Source organism: Balaenoptera ricei, chromosome 10, assembly GCF_028023285.1.
Source record: "Balaenoptera ricei isolate mBalRic1 chromosome 10, mBalRic1.hap2, whole genome shotgun sequence".
NCBI lineage: Eukaryota > Metazoa > Chordata > Mammalia > Artiodactyla > Balaenopteridae > Balaenoptera > Balaenoptera ricei.
The window spans coordinates 53,960,116-53,978,102 of NC_082648.1; the positions used below are offsets into that span (position 1 = coordinate 53,960,116).

Genomic DNA, 17,987 nt, shown 5'->3' on the forward strand with positions numbered 1-17,987 from the left:
TCTGCAAGGAAATTAGTATGATTTAAATCAATTCAATAACACCAAGGTGTAAATGACTAACATCCACAGGTGGCTTGGAGGAAAAATTTGCATTTTAAAAGAGGATTAGCTGACAGGATTCAGAAAATAGGGATTTTTTTTTTTTTTTTTTTTGAGGAGGGTGAATGGAGTTCCCTGAACCCTTCACCCCAACGCTGAAATCATGCCTTGTAGGTTTAAAGCGGATTGTGGAAGGGGACATTTAAAAAGCACGTTTAATTAATAAGTACTCGAACTGCAGAACTACTTCACCCCCCCTTCGCACCAAGTGGCCTCAAAGATCATAATGACCTTGGCGGTCCTTATCTGGGAATGAGCCCTCACTAGAAAGAAAGGCGAGAGGGAAAGACCGAAGCTCAACTGAATTTCCGGAAAGGATGTTTTCATTTGAATAAACTCAACCCAGTCGTTACCTCCCCATTCGTCTCAGCTAACTTTTAACCCTCCTGGAGGGCCGAGTTGCCGGAGTTCAGGACGGGGCGAAACGGCTGCAGGACGCCTGAGGGTCTTGCGGGGGTGGGGGGTTGTCCCTCGGCCGGGCAATCTCCACTGCCACCAGCTGGACCCCGGGAGGGGGCGAGCAGTGCGGGGACAGCGGAGAAATTTCCCTGCTCTGCTTGGGCCCTCCCCCAAACCCGAGCTAGCCGGGCGTGGGGCGGGTGGACTGATCTCAGAGGAATTGGCAGGATCCGGGAGGCTGGGGAAGCGACCGGGAGCACAGACGCAGCCATCGTGGCGGGGCTCCCGGGGTTCCCTATATACTGCTAGGGAAAAGCAGCACGCCTGGAACAAGCCGGCTGCGCCGCCCCCACCTGCGGCCGCGCGGGGAGCGTCCCGGGCCTTTCGGGGCGGGGCCCCAGGGGCGGGGTCGCAGGGAGCTTCAGGGCCCCAGCCGCGCCCAGAATCGGGCCGGGAAGCCGGGAGGCGGCAGGAGGGGCCCGGACGGCCGAATTGAGCGGCGGGCGCAGCTGCAGCAGGACGGCCCGCCGGCGGCTCGGGGCCGCGCGCCGGGAACCTCGCGGGGCGGGCGGGCGCGGCACCCCCTGCCTGGCCGCCAGCTCCCCGGGGAGGCGGCCCGCGCGCGACGGGACCAGCAGCATGAGCAGCGGCTACAGCAGCCTGGAGGAGGACGCCGAGGACTTCTTCTTCACCGCCAGGACCTCCTTCTTCAGGAGAGCGCCCCAGGGCAAGCCCCGCGCCGGCCAGCAAGTGAGTGGCGTGCCCGGTAGGCGCTGTAGCCGGCGCTCGGTCGCTCCTGGGGAGTCCCGGCGCGGCGGGACCCCCAAGTCTACGGGTCTCCGCGGGGCGCGCGGGGGATGCTCGTGAGGAAGGAGGAGGAGGAGGAGGCCTCCGAGAAGGGGTTTCTGTCTTTCCGGATGCCGGGGTAGTGCCTTGAGCTTGTGCGTGCGGGCGTGCGCGGGGCGCCCTGGGGAGGGAAGCCGGAGGGAGGGCGGGGAGGCGGAGGTCCCGCTCCCGCCTGCCGCGCCAGATGGCCTCTGTTGCTCTGCCTCCGGCGGCCGGCGGCTGGGGGGCAGTTCTGAGAGCCAGGAGGTGCCCGCCGGCCACTCCCCGCTTTTCCCCTGCGCCTGGGGACGTCCTTCGCCCCCTCGCGGGCCTCACGCCGGCCCCCACTATTAGTCCGTTCCCTGGCCTGTGGCCCCTGGAGTGGCTTGGGGGCCGTGTAACAGCCAGGAGTGGACGTGGGGACCTGGCCTCCCCTACCTTCCCGGTCCAGGCGCCTCTCGTGGCGGGATCGGTGGGGGAGCGCTGAGAGGAACGCCTGGCCTGACCAGAGCGGCGTTCATTAAATCTTGGTAGCGGGAGTCAAGGTTGTGCGTTTCCAGTAAAGTCAATTGTATAGGTGCCTCGAATGTTTTGCAAACAAGTTCCGGTGCTAGGTAGGATCGGCCGGCGAGAGCTGAGCCTTCGGCCGGTTTCTTCCTTTTTTGGAGGAAGCGTGCCGTGGGAAGCATGATTTGGGAGAAGATGGGAAGAGTACTTGGGCCGGTTTCACCGACCGTGACAGTGTCTTTCAGGGAGGTTACCCCGAAACAGGACACTTGGGCAGACTTCGAAGTCGGGCGCTTGAACCCCGCGGCCTCCTGGCCCTGGGAGCCACACCAAGGAAGCCCTGCCAACCCAGACGTGCTCGTTATCAGATGAGAGAAGGCTGGACCGGCACAAATTGGTTGCTCTTAAAAAACAGTAGGCGCGCTCCAGACATCGCCATCAGACTTATTAGTTCTGGAGACTAGAAGCAAGGAAAATCGTTCAGGCCGGGTGATGCCTTCTGGGAGGGGTGAGGACGGAGTAATGTGTCAGGGTTTCCTTGCCAGACTTTTTAAGTTTATTTAACCACTTTATGAGGTCAAATTTCTTGTTACGATTCGGAAGTTTTTTGAACCTCTCAACTTCCAAACCAGAAGTAGGGGGGAGAGGGGAGAGGGAAGGGCAAGAGTGAAGTCGGGTACCCTTATTCAGTAGCAGGTAGCCCAAGTGAAGTTCTGGTTCAGTAGGTCTCCGTTCTTTATTGTTTCTAAACCTTAAGGCCATACTATTTACCAGTCACTTTAACCTGAGGCTGCTGTAACGAATGCCGCAAGCTAGGTGACTTCAACAAGTATGTGTTTCTGACAGTTCTAGAGGCTAGAAGTCTGAGATCTGGGTGCCAACATGTCGAGTTCTGATGAGGGCCCCTTCCTGGCTTGCAGACAGCCGACTTCTGGCAGTGTCCTCACCCGGAGAAAGGGCTGCCTCTTTCCCGCTTAAGAGGACACTCACCCCATTGTGTGGGGGGCACCCTCAAGACCTGGTTACCTCCCAAAGGCCCTGCATCCCAAATCCTGTCACATTAGGGCATCATCATGTGAACTGGGCAGGGGTGGGGCAAAACATTCAGCCCATAGCAAGTGAAATCTTATTTTTAGTGGAGTGTATTTTAAGGACATGAATTTGCTGTGAGGTTTCGAAGTCAGAAATACCCACCCTCCAGTCATTCGTAGAAGGATTGCATTTCCTTGTGCTTTTTTCACTTTGCTTTTCTCTTTCTTTCTTGACTTCCCCTTTCTTTCCTTTCTCTACTTTCTTGCTGTCACCATTTGACACTTGGAATAGAGATTGTCAGAGATGGTTGTGGTAGTTTGAAGTCTATTCTGGAGGTGACTAGTATCTCCAAAAAACTAGCTGGTCTTGAATTCTCCAGGTGTGAGATGCTCCTTGACAAGGACCAAAGTATCCATGTTGAACTTGTATGAAAATGCTTTAGTACTTTAAAAGTAAAAATATTTTTTTCTGGGTTTATACACACACAGTGTTTCTATGTTATACTCATTAACTTATGTAATATTCATCTAGTATCTATATATTATACTCATTTAATGTTACTTATTTAGCGTTTAGAATTGGTCTGACATCAATATGTATTTCGAAGATTGTGCTGAAAATCAGGACAGTAAGACCTAGACCTTTGCTTAAAGAGCTTCAAAGTATATTCTGAAACTTTATTGCCTGTGTATTTCCCCTTCTAACATAACACATACAGGGTGCTGAGTTAGAGGACTTATTTGCCAGTTACAGAAGGTGTTCTAATTGAATTTTTGTGGGCATTTGGGTTTATTTAAAGAGTGAATCTGTTAAATTCCTGATAAGATTTGTGAGTTAAGGAAGTAAAACATCATAAATTTAAAGCAAGGCACTCTTAATACAGAATATTTCTTTTACCGAAGGTTAGATAAGCCTTTTTTCATTTTTTACGCTGGTGATTGTAAGAATTAGGTAGGCACTTCTGACATATAGTGTAGAAGTGAAGTTTATCTTTTCTTCAGAGAGGTGGAAAGAGAAATGTTGTCAGAAGGATCTATTATTGATAATAGTGAGTTTTTTGGTGCTATACCACCTGGTGGAAAAGCCAGGAAAATATGGTTTCTAGAACTCTTGAAAATATCCAGGGAAAGCAAATTGTTTGTGGTAAAAGCAGGATGGGGAGAAAGGGGGAAGGAGGTTGAGAAATTTCTTTCTTCTCTTGCCAGGCAAAGGAACATAGCCCAACTTCTTTCTTTCTCCAAGAATAACAAAAATGTTATTTTCTTTCTTATTTTATATTGGTGCCCTCTTTAAGAAAGAAAAAAAAAAAAAAAAAAGGAAAAGGCTTAAAAACCGGTCTGAAAAATATAGAGGGGATGAACATGTGTGCCCTTTTGGTGGTAGTTTGAATGTCATGCTTACTGCTGTATCCCCAGGGCCTCCATCAGTGAATATTAGTTGAAATGAATGAATTCTTTCCTGGTTTGATAATTGTTGGCTCTTTATGGGTTTTCAATGTACCCTGTCTCATGATTCTTCCAAGAATCCTCTGAGCATTAACCTAATGAAAGGTTAGGCCTTGTTAAGTGGTTCACCAAAGACCTCCATTTAGGTGGGGGAAAGGCAGAACTCGTTTTCCTGACTCAAATTCTGGTCTCCTTTTTGCTGCTTCTCGGCTATAAAAATAATTTTTGTTAGTTTGTTTTTTTATTTTTGGCCGCACCATGCGGCATGCGAGATCTTGGTTCCCTGACCAGGGATCGAACCTGCACCCCCTGCAGTGGAAGTGCTGAGTCTTAACCACTGGACCGCCAGGGAAGTCCCCAAAATAATTTTAATATTCCATTTTCCTTTTGCAAAATGGACATCTGTAATTTAGGAGTTTCTTAAAATTTTGACACCTGATAGGTGTCATTCATATATCTTCATTACAGTGTTCATAATTCATACTTTTGAATTCACCGTTTTGTTTCATGCAGAACCAAGAATGTCAACAGTCTGTTACCATAATTTTCCTTTTCTACACATTCAGGCTTCCAAGAGTAGAAATGGACTAAAATTGTTGGACTTCCCTGGTGGCACAGTGGTTAAGAATCCGCCTGCCAGTGCAGGGGACACTGGTTCGAGCCCTGGTCCAGGAAGATCCCACATGCCACGGGGCAGCTAAGCCCTTGTGCCACAACTACTGAGCCTGCGCTCTAGAGTCTGTGAACCACAACTACTGAGCCTGCGTGCCACAACTACTGAAGCCTGCACGCCACAACTACTGAAGCCTGCGCACCTAGAGCCCGTGCTCTGCAGCTAGAGAAGCCACCGCAATGAGAAGCCCGCGCACAGCAATGAGAGAGTAGCCCCCGCTCTCTGCAACTAGAGAAAGTCCGCCCAGAGCAACGAAGACCCAACGCAGCCATAAATAAATAAAATAAATAAATAAGAAATGGACTAAAATTATTAATATAATCTGTCAGCATGTCTTATTCTGCTTTTACTGTAAGCTAAGGCTTGAGCCTTGTGTAGATAATAGGAATAAGACATGATACTATATTCGCTTTAGAAGTAGAATAGTCAAGAAGTCTTGAAGAACTTGAAATTGTCTTCTGAACCATCCACGCTTTTAAAAACGTTAAACTGAAGAATGGTTTAATGGTTTAATAAGGCAAGCCTGTGAGACTCCACATAACAGGCCTCATAACAGGCCTCTGGGTTTTTTTCCTTATTATAATTTAAATAGTTTTGTGGTTTTCTGGTTCTGTGTCTTATTGCTAGAATCAACAGTAATGAGTTGCACTGTTTTATTCAGTGTTTCCATTGGAAGTTTTGGTGATAGACTGCGGGAGGTGGGGATGCAAAGAACCATGGTTTATAACATTAAAGGTATTTCGGTTAAACTTTTTATACTAACATTGAATCTCTATATTACTGAATATAAACATTCCCAGCAGTCAGTTTTGCCGGGTGCACAGTCGTGTGCACGTTTCGTTGCCGTGTCCGATATATTCTGTTCTTGCACAGTATTAATCCATTGGAATTTTGTGTTTGTGTGAGCAGGACTCACAGAGGCACATTCCTTTAACTGAATTGCAAAAGGAAGTTAGTCACCAATCTTATATACCCGCATACATGAACAATACACTCTCTCTACCTCATTTCTTCTTCTGGCTAACTTGCAAGATTTGGAATTAATTTGGAAAGCAGTGACACAAAACATTTACGAAAAGAAAAGCTAAAAATATCCAATAATGTGGTTATTCTTTTTAGACTTCCTTTGGCAGTCAGTGCATGTCATACTGTAAACATTCATCTTCTGGGACAAAAAAATGAGGCTGACCGAATGCTTTCTAGTGTGGCCTGATAACCAGCTTCTAGCCCGGAACATCAGTTCTTGCTTACTCCCAGCTTCCCACATAAATATCTGCCTTTTGATAAAAGCCCCAGTTCGAGGCTTGTTTTTCGCTTCCCATTTGTCCCAGGGTCATTAGCTAGCCAGACCCCTCTTTGGAAGGGATGGTGAAAGACAACATTAGATATGATAAGATATATGCTTGCAAAGGTACATCTTGGCTAACTTGGCCCGTTTGCATCCTTGTCTCATTGAAGAGCTGATACATATGTTGCCTCGTAGGAGGTTTTATTCTGGCTCAGCAAGTATTGCCTATATTATATATGTTATATAACAAGGCTCAGCTTATTGTTCGCTCTCTGATGCAGCAACTTTTAAATAACAGCCTGTAACTAGGACCCTAGTCTTTTTTTTTTTTTTTTTTTTTATTTTATTTTTGGCTGTGTTGGGTCTTCTTTACTGCATGTGGGCTTTCTCTAGTGGCGAGCAGAGGCTACTCTTCGTTGCGGTGCACGGGCTTCTCATTGAAGTGGCTTCTCTTGTTGAGGAGCACGGGCTCTAGGCGCACGGGCTTCAGTAGTTGTGGCACATGGGATTTGTTGCTCCACGGCATGTGGGATCCTTCCGGACCAGGGCTCAAACCCGTGTCCCCTGCATTGGCATGTGGATTCTTAACCACTGTGCCACCAGGGAAGTCCCAGGACCCTAGTCTTATTAAGCCTTCTTCAGTTGCCTTCAGTATCCAAGTTATTCCCCATCACAGAACCTGGGCCTGGAATTGCTTCCCTTAGTTCCTCTTCCCTTGTCAGCTTACATGTCACCTTCCCAGAGAAGTCTTCCTGAACCACCAATCCGAAGGAGGCACCCTTCCCTCTTAAAGTCCTCTGCTCTTTCCCTTCATAGCAAAAATTATAATTTGTTATTATATTTTGTTTAGGACAGAGACTAGCACGTTTACCCAGGGTCTAAAATAAATACCCGGCAGTTAGTAGGCGATTGAATGAATGGAAGCCTACTCATCATTTTGGTTGGAAGTCCCAGTACTTGGTACTGTGAGTTTTCCTTTATACACAAATGTACACAGTCCCCCCCCCCCCCCCCACTCCCAACTAGACCATAAGCCTCCACAGTATCTTAGCCATTTAAAAAAGGATGATATTGGTATATCTGTTACTTCTAGTTTAGATATAACTCTGTTTTTTCCCTTATTTTAAGAAAACCATTCATTCATTCATGCAACAGTTGAGTTTAGTTTTGCAAACAGTTTATTTTTGCTATGAATGGAAAGAGTAGAAGGCTGAGGGGAGGGGTGTGTACTTGGATTGCTGATTCAGGAAGACTTCTCTGAGAAGGTGACGTGTAAGGAGGATCTGCATCTCCCCCCCCACCCCCAAATCTGGCTCTGGGGACAGAGCAGTGAAAAAATAATGTCCCTAGCCTCATTTAGTAATTTTTAAAAAGCTTATCAAATACACAAATTAAAGCATCTCTCATTTTTCTTTAAAGAGCTAGCTCCTTTAGTAAAAGGGACCTTTTAACTGTTTACAGTTTTTCAGGAACCACCCCTATTGTGCAAAGTCTGGTAAAGCTATTACATCTATTTAGATGGAAACGTTGGCTGAGATGTGTACCCCTGTAAAACAAGCCACATTTCTCTGCTGACATCTGTCCTAAACTTGTAGATGATTGTGTTCCAGCAGAAACATAATCATCCTATAGTTAGTTCTGGTTTGCCTCTCAGTGGCTAGGTGAAATGGTTTTTGTTTACTTGCTATATACATATTTTTAATGGAGAGGGCCCAGATACACACTAGGAAAGAGATGTCAGAGCCCATAAAAAAGATTAAAATGTGAAATAAATGTAAAAATGTCACAAAATAGAAGTGGCCATCGTTCTAAAACTGCGCTGCCCACATAGGGTAGTTATTAGCTACATATGGCTGTTGAGCACTTGAAATGTGGCTCGCCTGATTTGAGAGAGGCTGTGAGTCTGAAATACATACTGGATTTCCAAGACAAAGGAAAGAGAATATAAAATATACCAGAATAATTTTTTAATATTGGTTACATGTTGAAATAATACTTGGGATATATTGAGTCAAATAAAATTAATTTTTACCTGTTTATTTTTTACCATGGCTATTGGAAAATTTCAAGTTAGTGGCTTGCGTTATATCTCTGTTGGACAATGCTGTTTGCGCTAACTCTTGCCAGGGGTATGAATCTCCGTCTTTTAGATGGCTGCAGATGAATGGATGTGGTACCAGCCAGGCCCACTGGGAAGATTTTTCTTTGTGAAGAGGAACTTGCTGTTTGCTGTTTGGTATAGTTTCTTCTCAGCCTAGCTTGGGTCACACATATAAGCATTTTGAGATTGTGAAACTTTTCGTGTGGGGGGACTTCCCTTTTTTTCGCTTGTGAGCTGATAGGATAAAACCATCCTAATGGCATTCTAGCTGCAACTGTGCCTTCAGTGTACAGAGGAGAGGGCTCATTCTTTCATAGAGTATTAAAACAGCCAGAGTAATCTGCATTTTATAGACTAATTGCTCACTGCTGCTACATGATTCCATCAGCTAAGATAATTTACCAATTATATATTGCAGCACTCAGTTCTTTTGCCAGATACTAAACAAAGTGAGATAATAAGAGAAGGAAAAAGGATGAGTTGGGGAATTGGAGACCAGAAGAATAGATTTAGAAGATCTTGGATTTAAAAGATTTAGAATGTAAGCAGCAAAGTGTTTTCATGAAATTAATGCAGGTTGGGCAGAGAGAGAGAGAGAGAGAGAGAGAGAGAGAGAGAGTGTGTGTGTGTGTGTGTGTGTGGATTGTGAAAGGAGTTTCCTAAATTCATTTCCCAAGTGTTTATTGAATATTCACAATGGCCTAGACTGTGCTAGGGATTCAGTGAACAAACCAGACTGAAACCTGCTCTCATGCGGTTTAGTTAGATCAACTCTTATCCATGGTAAAGAGCAAGATCTGAGTTCAAAATTTGGCTCCATGTTTGTTTTGTATATGCTGAAAAAATGAGTAATTTCTCATATGCATGTCATTTGTACTGGAAAGATTTTAAGATTTTATGAATAGCTAGAGCAATATGTTCTTAAATTTTATTTTATTTTTTGTTAATTAATTAATTAATTTTTGGCTGCTTTGGTACTTCCTTGCTGTGCGCGGCTTTCTTTAGTTGCGGCGAGCAGGGGCTACTCTTTGTTGTGGGGTGCGGTCTTCTCATTGCGGTGGCTTCTCTTGTTGCGGAGCACGGGCTCTAGGCGCGGGCTTTAGTAGTTGTGGCTCGAGGGCTCCAGAGCGCGGGCTCAGTAGTTGTGGCGCACGGGCTTAGTTGCTCCGCAGCATGTGGGATCTTCCTGGACCAGGGCTCGAACCCGTGTCCCCTGCATTGGCAGGCGATTCTTAACCACTGCGCCACCAGGGGAACCCCTTAAATTTTGTTAACAGTGCTATAAAAAGCACATCACAGATATTATTTATATATAAATATTATTTTGTACAATTGTTTTCTAGATTTTTTCATTTTTCTGTTTTGCACGTATATAATCATACTGTACTATCATTTTTTTAAATTATGGTTTGGGAACTCCCTGGCCGTCCAGTGGTCAGGACTCTGCGCTTTTACTGTGGAGGGCCCAGGTTCGATCCCTGGTCAGGGAACTAAGATCCCACAAGCTGCGGTGGCATGGACAAGAAAATAAAAATAAAAATTGTGGTTTAGTACAGGTAACAAAATTTGCCATCTAAACCATTTTTAAGTGTTCAGTAGTGTTAAGCACATTTACATTGCTGTGTATCCAGTTGCCAGAACTTTTTCATCTTGGAAACTGAAACTCTGTCCTCATTAAACTACAATTCCCCTTTTCTCCTCCTGGCCAGCTCCTGGCAACCAGCATTCTACTTTTTGTTTCTCTGTGTCTCTCATCAGTGGTATCATACAGTATTTGTCTTTTTGTGACTGGCTTGTTTCACTTAGCATAAGGTCCTTAAGGTTCATCCATGTGTCAGAATTTCCTTCAAGTCTGAATCATGTTCCATTTTATATATATATGTACCTCATTTTGTTTATCCATTAATCAGTCGATGGACATTTGGGCTGCTTCCACCTTCTGGCTATTGTGAATATCGCTGTTGTGAACATGAGTGTACAGATATCTCTTAGAGACCCTGGTTTCAATTATTTCAGGTATATACCCAGAAGTGACATTGCTGAATCATATGATAATTCTATTTTTAATTTTTTGAGGAAAATTATACTAATAGATTTGAATCCTGCTATTTAAACTTAGAATTATGAGATATTGCTGCGTGATTTCAGCTATCATTTTGATGTCTACATTGTATTTTACTGAGTAGCCTGTTATTCCTGAAATAAGGGAAAACATGGATGTTTCTAATTTTGCTAATAACACTGTAGTGAACAAGAGCAAGAAACCTTTACCATTTATGGATTTTTTTCTATTTTTAGTAAAATTTTTATTTATTTTTAATTTTTTTTGGCTGTGTTGGGTCTTCATTGCTGCGCGCATGCTTTCTCTAGTTGCAGCGAGCGGGGGCTACTCTTCGTAGTGGTGTGCGGGCTTCTCATCGCAGTGGCTTCTCTTGTGGAGCACGGGCTCTAGGTGCGTGGGCTTCAGTAGTTGCGGCCCACGGTCTCAGTAGTTGTGGCTCGTGGGCCCTAGAGCGCAGGCTCAGTAGTTGTGGTGCATGGACTTAGTTGTTCCACGGCATGTGGGATCTTCCCAGACCAGGGATTGAACCCGTATCCCCTGCACTGGCAGGGGGATTCTTAACCACTGCACCACCAGGGAAGTCCTGGATTGTTTTCTTTTAGGGTAGATGTACAGAATAGAATTTACTGAGCATGAGGGTGTAACCATTTTATGGCTCTAGTTATTTGTTGTCAATTTAAGACTGTATTTTTATCTGGTTTCACTGCACCCTCAGCTCCACTGGATGTAGTCATTAAGAAAGAGGAAAAACTTCGTAAAGACACCTCATTGTTACTGCATTCCTTTAATTAACAGTGAATTTAGGGACTTCCTTGACAGCCCAGTGGTTAAGATTCATGCTTCCACTGCATCACTGCAGGGTGTTCAGTCACTGGTTGGGGAACTAAAGATCCCACATGCTGCGCAGTGCGGCCAAAAAAACCCAAAAACCAAAAAACAACGGTGAATTTAATTTTTTTTGTACTTCTGAGTGGGTCTTCCTCTTGGTGTGAGCAATGTTCATGGCTTTTGACCATATGTCAGGTAGGTGGAAATCTTGAGAACACCGGTCTTTGAGTCTCATGCCTATTTAGCTGGGTAGATGCTTCCCCTTTTTTGTGGTCAGCTGAACTAAAGGTTATTTTTGACTTTGTTTGTACCAAAGGGTGGTTGCATGTTCTGGCCTTTGGAAATACTTTAGAATGTGTTTCAGGCTGACATCACTGAAACTCAGAGCAAAATACTTTTTGAACTCCTATAATTACACCACAGGAAAGGCATTGCTAAGACAGCATCAGCATCCTGTGAATACACTGTGGAATATTGAGGGTGGGGAGCTGGATGATGTGTCTCTTGCTAACCACGTGAAAAAGGGTGACTGGGAGTGCCTGCTCATCTTTGAATTTCAATAAATTTAGCATCAGTTTTCCAACCACTATGGTAGAATTTTGAGGAATCTAAGCTCTCTTGTAAATATAATGGGAACTGAAAAAAAGTTTAGGACAAACTAGTAAAAATCCCACCTACAAAAGAGGATTTTTATACTGTTTACCTGTGAGCTTATTGTTTGTGGTTGAGAAATTGCAATTAGATGGAATCTGTCCCCACAGTCTGCTTTAAGGTTCACCTGTGTCTGAAATTGTGGCTTAGTGTGTTATAATCTGATTAACCGCAAGTTTGGTCTCATTTAATTTTTTCCTTCTTTCAGAATATTTTAATTAAGTGAATCTTTTAAAAGGATGTGAAGAGTTATTTCTGACTTTAGATAGATTATGAACCCTCCTTAATCCTCATATTCTTAGACAACTCAAATTTACCCTGAAAATTTCCTACAGATGCTTGTTTTGAGGAATATTTTGTTTTGGTATTTTGCCATTTAGGTCATAGAAATTTGTGTGTCTGATACAGTTCTTAAACAGTGAAACAAAAACCAAAACAGTTTTATGAAAATAGAAAACATAGCTAGGTGCATTACATAGGAGAAAAAAAATACCAATACTAAAATGAAGTTTAACATTCCATGATTTTTTACAGTTAAAGGAGCTTTCCAGGGGAATTAAGGTTCATTTGGTTTATTTGGAGTCTTAATTTCAGTGGAGCTTTGAGATGAGAAACAAAGCAGAAGTTTTATTGGTTTACGCAGGTCCAGGTTTAATGGCACGGCAAAGGTGAATTCAGGGGTTGCTTGACTGTAGTCAGTGATTTCCCAGCTATGGGAAAATATAAATATTATGTAGGTGGCTTAAAGAAACAATATTACTTTTGTATGTTTAAGGCCTGTTTCTGTTTGTTTAAACACGCTTGTGGATTGCTTTTTCTTGCCTGTTTTCCTTTGGGGGGAAGTACTGCCGTTTCAGATCTGTCTGAGGTTTGGGAATTCCTTTCTTGCTTTTCCTAATGGTCTGGGGTGGGCACGCAGTGCAGTTGGCTGGCATGAGTGTGGTGGTTCTGCTGTGCTGAGGTGCGCGGTTGGATCCTCGGCTGTACCGTGGGTCTCGGCTAGAGGAAATTGGTCCTGTGAACTGTACCCAAAGCATAATTATTCCTGCCATTCAGTGGAGAGTATTTGGAGGTAGATCCTGTAGAAGAAGGAGTACCTTTCAAAAAGGCAAACCTAGCACCAATACCAGCAAATCAACTTGAGATCCATTCTCACTGCACTAGTTCCTGTGCAGTTTTCATTAAAATGGATCTTAGCGGGGAGGGGCAAAATAGGGGTAGGGAGTAAAGAGGTACAACTATTACGAATAAAATAAGCTACAAGGGTGTATTGTACAAAATAGGGAATATAGCTACTATTTTATAATAACTATAAATGGAGTATAACCTTTAAAAATTGTGAATCACTGTATTGTACACCTGTAACTTATATATTGTACATCAACTGTACTTCAATTAAAAAAAATCAATCTTTATAAGAAGAAAAAATAAAATGGATTTTGTTCTTTTTAGGTGAGGCTATTACTATAAAAAAAAGGGGGGGAACTGGATTTTGTTACAGGCTAAAAGGGCGGTGTGTTCGTTTTTTTAAAAAAAATTTATTTTTGGCTGCATTGGGTCTTTGTTGCTGCACGCGGGCTTTCTCTAGTTGTGGCGAGCAGGGGCTACTCATTGCAGTGCGCAGGCTTCTCACTGTGGTGGCTTCTCTTGTTGCAGAGCACGGGCCCTAGAGCGCGCAGGCTTCAGTAGTTGTGGCACACGGGCTCAGTAGTTGTGGCTCGCAGGGTCTAGAGCACAGGCTCAGTAGTTGTGGCGCACGGGCTTAGTTGCTCCGCGGCATGTGGGATCTTCCCGGACCAGAGCTTGAACCCGTGTCCCCTGCATTGGCAGGTGGATTCTTAACCACTGCGCAACCAGGAAGGTCCCGGGTGGTGTGTTCTTGATTAACTGATTGCAAGCAGTCGTGTGAGGCAGCCTGAGTTAAATATTTGCTAGCTGTGTTGTCTTGGGCAAGTCATTGCACCTCTTTAAGCCTCAGTTTCTTCATCTGTGAAGTAGTAGCAGGCCTGGCACATAATAAGCAGTAATTAATGTTAACCATTATTATTTGTAAAAGGTTCTACTATATATAATCATGTACTTTGAGTGTACTGGGTTGAATGGAGAACTGACAGTGGTTGAGAGATTTGAAGTGAACCTAATAACCTAGCCAAAGAATGAAAGACAGCAGGAAATTAGGTTGTGTCTCTGACTTTACGGACCAAAATGAATTGGGAATCTCAGTGTAATTGATCAGGAAGGCGCTTCAGTCATTCCTGGAGGCTTAATTTTCTTTTTCTTTTCTTTTTTTTCCCCCCTTCTGTATCACCGTGGTGCCTTTGTTTTCTGGTAAAGGGCTGATTCCTCCTGACCAAGCCTGAGGCCACCTATCCAAGTCTTCACCTTCTTCTTTTCTCCTTTAAAGCAAGCCACCCCAGTGGAAAGAGAATAAGCAGGCATATGGAAGTGGGGTTCTTTTGCCCAAGCCTTTATGAAAAAGTTAACACACTGTACGAAAGCTTTTTTCTTTTCCGCTTCCTGTGTTCTCCCTGTCTGATCTGCCTCTGAGTTGCAGGATTTTAGCTGCAGTTTTGCTCGAGGCTGCTGGCTTGACCGGGTGACAAATTACGCTTCTTCCTGGGGGCTTTCCTTTTTTCCTTCCGAAGGTCTAAATCGCCTTGTGCTTCATTGTTGAGGGACTTAGTCGCTGTCTTGTTTCTGGCTTTCATAGGGTCGGATCAAATGCGGTAATTGATGTGAGCTTTGTACCGTGCTGCAGGGCAGATGCTGCGGTACCGTGGAGACCCGTTCCACACGCGTGGCTAGCTTCCCACCCACAGAGTGTCTGTGCCTCGCTTAGGCGTTTCAGGGTTGCTGGACGCATCCGCAGTTTGGAAACAAGCTCGCTTATGCAAAGTTTGAATGCAGGCATGAAAGAAGCTCAGTGAGTCATGTGACCTGTTTGGCTAACTCTTCAGAGGTCACTTATGCTCTGTGGAAGTGGTCCGAGTGTTGGAATCTTGGTGGGAAACCTCTTCCTTTGGGCCATGTGAGCCTCCTGGGGTTTGCTATTCCTTTTCTGCCCCCAGCCTCCCCTCCCTTTGCTTGTGTGTTTCTTACAATAAATTGGTTGTCCGAAACCAGCTTTAGATTAATTCTGAATGCCGTTGTGAAGAATTTTAATCACTTTAAAAACCTCTAATTTGACTGAGCTGTAGTATTGCTGATGTACTCTTACAAATAATATCATCAATTCGTATGAAAGACTTGGAACAGTATCTGGCATGTGAGTACATGTTTAATAAACTAATGTTAACTAATATTATTTCTACTGATATTAGCATTATCAGTTTAAAACAATTTGGTAGGTGCTTATACTGAGACAGTGTGGTTCAGTAGAAAAATCTAGGGATCTAGAATTGGGAGACTCTTGCTTTTGGATCTGTCATTTATCAGTTCTGAGAGCTGCAGCAGGTTCCTTAACTTCCTTGAGTATCAGTTTGGTAATCTTTAAAAGAAACTGTCATAGAGGAATTAAATGAGAAAATGCGTATGGAAGGTATTGCTAGATTATAAATTGTTGCATAATTGTAAGTATGACAGCATCACAGGTGTGTTTAGAGACTACTATAAAATTTTCTCCTGTTTTTAGTGTATATCTTGTCTTTTATAAATTGATTATAAATTCTCAGCCTATCAGTATTGGAGGTGACACTTGACAAATAGTTGTTGAAAAATGAATTTATTCCCCCATCTCATTCAGGTATGTCTGTTTGTATCTGCAAATTGGTGATTTGTGTTTGGGGACCTGAACAGTTATATCTCCGCAAGTTTGAATTACTTTATGAATGGATTGTGCTGTTTATGAAGCACTCGGATGCTTTGGAAAAAGATGACATTCTAGTTCATTGTTGGATGCATCAGGGAACCCGAGTAAATTTCATTAGTTTTAAGCCTTCCAGATTATCCTGTCTGTAAGCTTCATGAGGGCAGACCACGTCTGTCCTGATCACCACTGTATCTTCACTGTTAGTGTGGTGCCTGGCACAGGGCACGGAGAGGGGCCGTTGATATTTGTTGATTGACCAACTGATCAGACTTCATCAGACTTGCATCAGAATTATAATCAAGAAAAAGAAGTTGGGTGACATAGTGAAACAGATTTCTTTTGGTTTCAAGAGTAGTAATGATAAACAATGGTAATAGATTCTCTATCATGTGAAAGTGAGACATTTAGGTGAAATGGAAAGTATGCTGGGCTGGGGATGTGGAAACCTCCTAGGCCTGCTCTTTGTTAAATAGCGGATGTAACTATGGGAGTTACCTAGCTGCTTTGGGCTTCAGTTTCTTCCTCAAAGGACCTGTCCAGTTCTGTGACAAATAGTTAATTTATTCTAGAGCTGCATTCCTTATTGGAGGGAAAGTAACAGATAAGGCTTGAAAGGGATTCCATGAAATGTATTGAGATGCCAAATGAATTAGTTTGGAAACAGCTATCTTAAGTCGTATCTGGTTGGGTAGGGTTGAATTTAAGTGAATTGATTAGTCATCGTTTGAGAAATGTAGAATATGTAGAATTATTTCTTTTCCTGAAGAGGGAACATCTTGGGAAAGAAATCAAAGGGGCTGGGACTTTCCTGCTGGTGCAGTGGTTAAGAATCCGCCTGCCAATGCAGGGGAAATGGGTTCGAGCCCTGGTCCGGGAAGATCCCCCATGCCGCGGAGGAACTAAGCCCGTGCGCCACAACTACTGAGCCTGCGCTCTAGAACCCACGAGCCACAACTACTGAGCCCGTGTGCCATAACTACTGAAGCCCGCCCGCCTAGAGCCCGTGCTCCGCAACCAGAGAAGCCACCGCGATGAGAAGCCCGCGCACCGCAACGAAGAGTAGCCCCCGCTCGAGGCAACTAGAGAAAGCCCCTGCACAGTAACGAAGACCCAACGTAACTCCCCCCGCCCCCCCAAAAAATCAAAGAGGCTCTTCTGCGGTGTATTTAATTCATCCATGTATAGTGCCAACAGGAATGGGTTTTGTGCAAGTTGAAGGGAACAGTTAATTGTTCTGAACTTCTATATTGCAGGATTTAGAAATATAGTGTCAAGAACTATTTAGGAAAGAGCCCACCAGGAGTGCCACATTGCTCAAAGACAGGGCAGGATGAGTGTATGAGAGTCATCTGCTTGCTGAGAATGCTAGGACAGGAGCCACTGTGCTCATTAAGCATGTGTGCTTGTGGGCTGGTGCAACATTTGGGAGTGAGGAACTGTATTCATTTCCTCTGGAAAATCTAATTTTTTTTGTTTCTAGCGTCTCCTTTATTCCAACTGCACATACCCTTGCCGGGTAAATGTTCCTGGAAAACTTCTTTTAGCAAGTTAAATCCTATTATGAAATGTCAGAGTCTATTGTCTAATACAACATAGCCAAATGCCAGACTTCTAGAGGCTTCTCTTGCCCACACTCTGTGTTGAGTGCCTTAAGCAGCCTCTCCATTCACTGATCCAAAAATACCCAGTTGAAGACTCGTTTCTTACAATCTCTTGTCCTCTGATTGCTACACGTGTATTTAAGTATTGCTGTTGTGACAGTGAAAATTCTTGAAGGCTAGGGACTTTTGCTTCATAGAGGCCATGTCGAATGATTCATGAATGTGATGATTAACTTGGTTCCTTACTGAGGCATTGTCTTTCCAGGGAAGTGGGTTTTTTTGTTTGTTTGTTTGTTTTTGGCTGTGCCAGGGGTCTTGTGGGATCTTAGTTCCCCGACCAGGGATTGAACTCGGGCCCTCAGCAGTGAAATCACGGAGTCCTAACCACTGGACAACCAGGGAATTCCTGAGAAGGATTATTTTTAATCTGAGCAGTTTATTTAGAACTTCCCTCTCATACGATTCTTTTTTTAAAAAAATTATTTATTTATTATTTATTTATTTTTGGCTGTGTTGGGTCTTCGTTGCTGCACGCGGGCTTTCTCTAGGTGTGGCGAGCAGGGTCCACTCTTAGTTGAGGTGCGAGGGCTTCTCATTGCAGTGGCCTCCCTCGTGGAGCCCGGGCTCTAGGCACATGGGCTATAGCAGCTATGGCACACGGGCTTAGT

General features: G+C 44.1%; 1 protein-coding gene across 1 annotated transcript in view; it reads left to right on the top strand.

Moving 5' to 3' along the window:
- Positions 1–566: 566 nt before the first annotated feature.
- The window catches only part of RASSF3 (Ras association domain family member 3), a 74,459-nt gene continuing 57,038 nt past the window's right edge, over positions 567–17,987 (top strand). Inside the window, exon 1 of the mRNA XM_059936409.1 lies at positions 567–1,248. Within this exon, the coding sequence (XP_059792392.1) occupies positions 1,138–1,248 (111 nt within the window). The 5' untranslated portion in view covers positions 567–1,137. The remainder of the gene's footprint in view (positions 1,249–17,987) is intronic.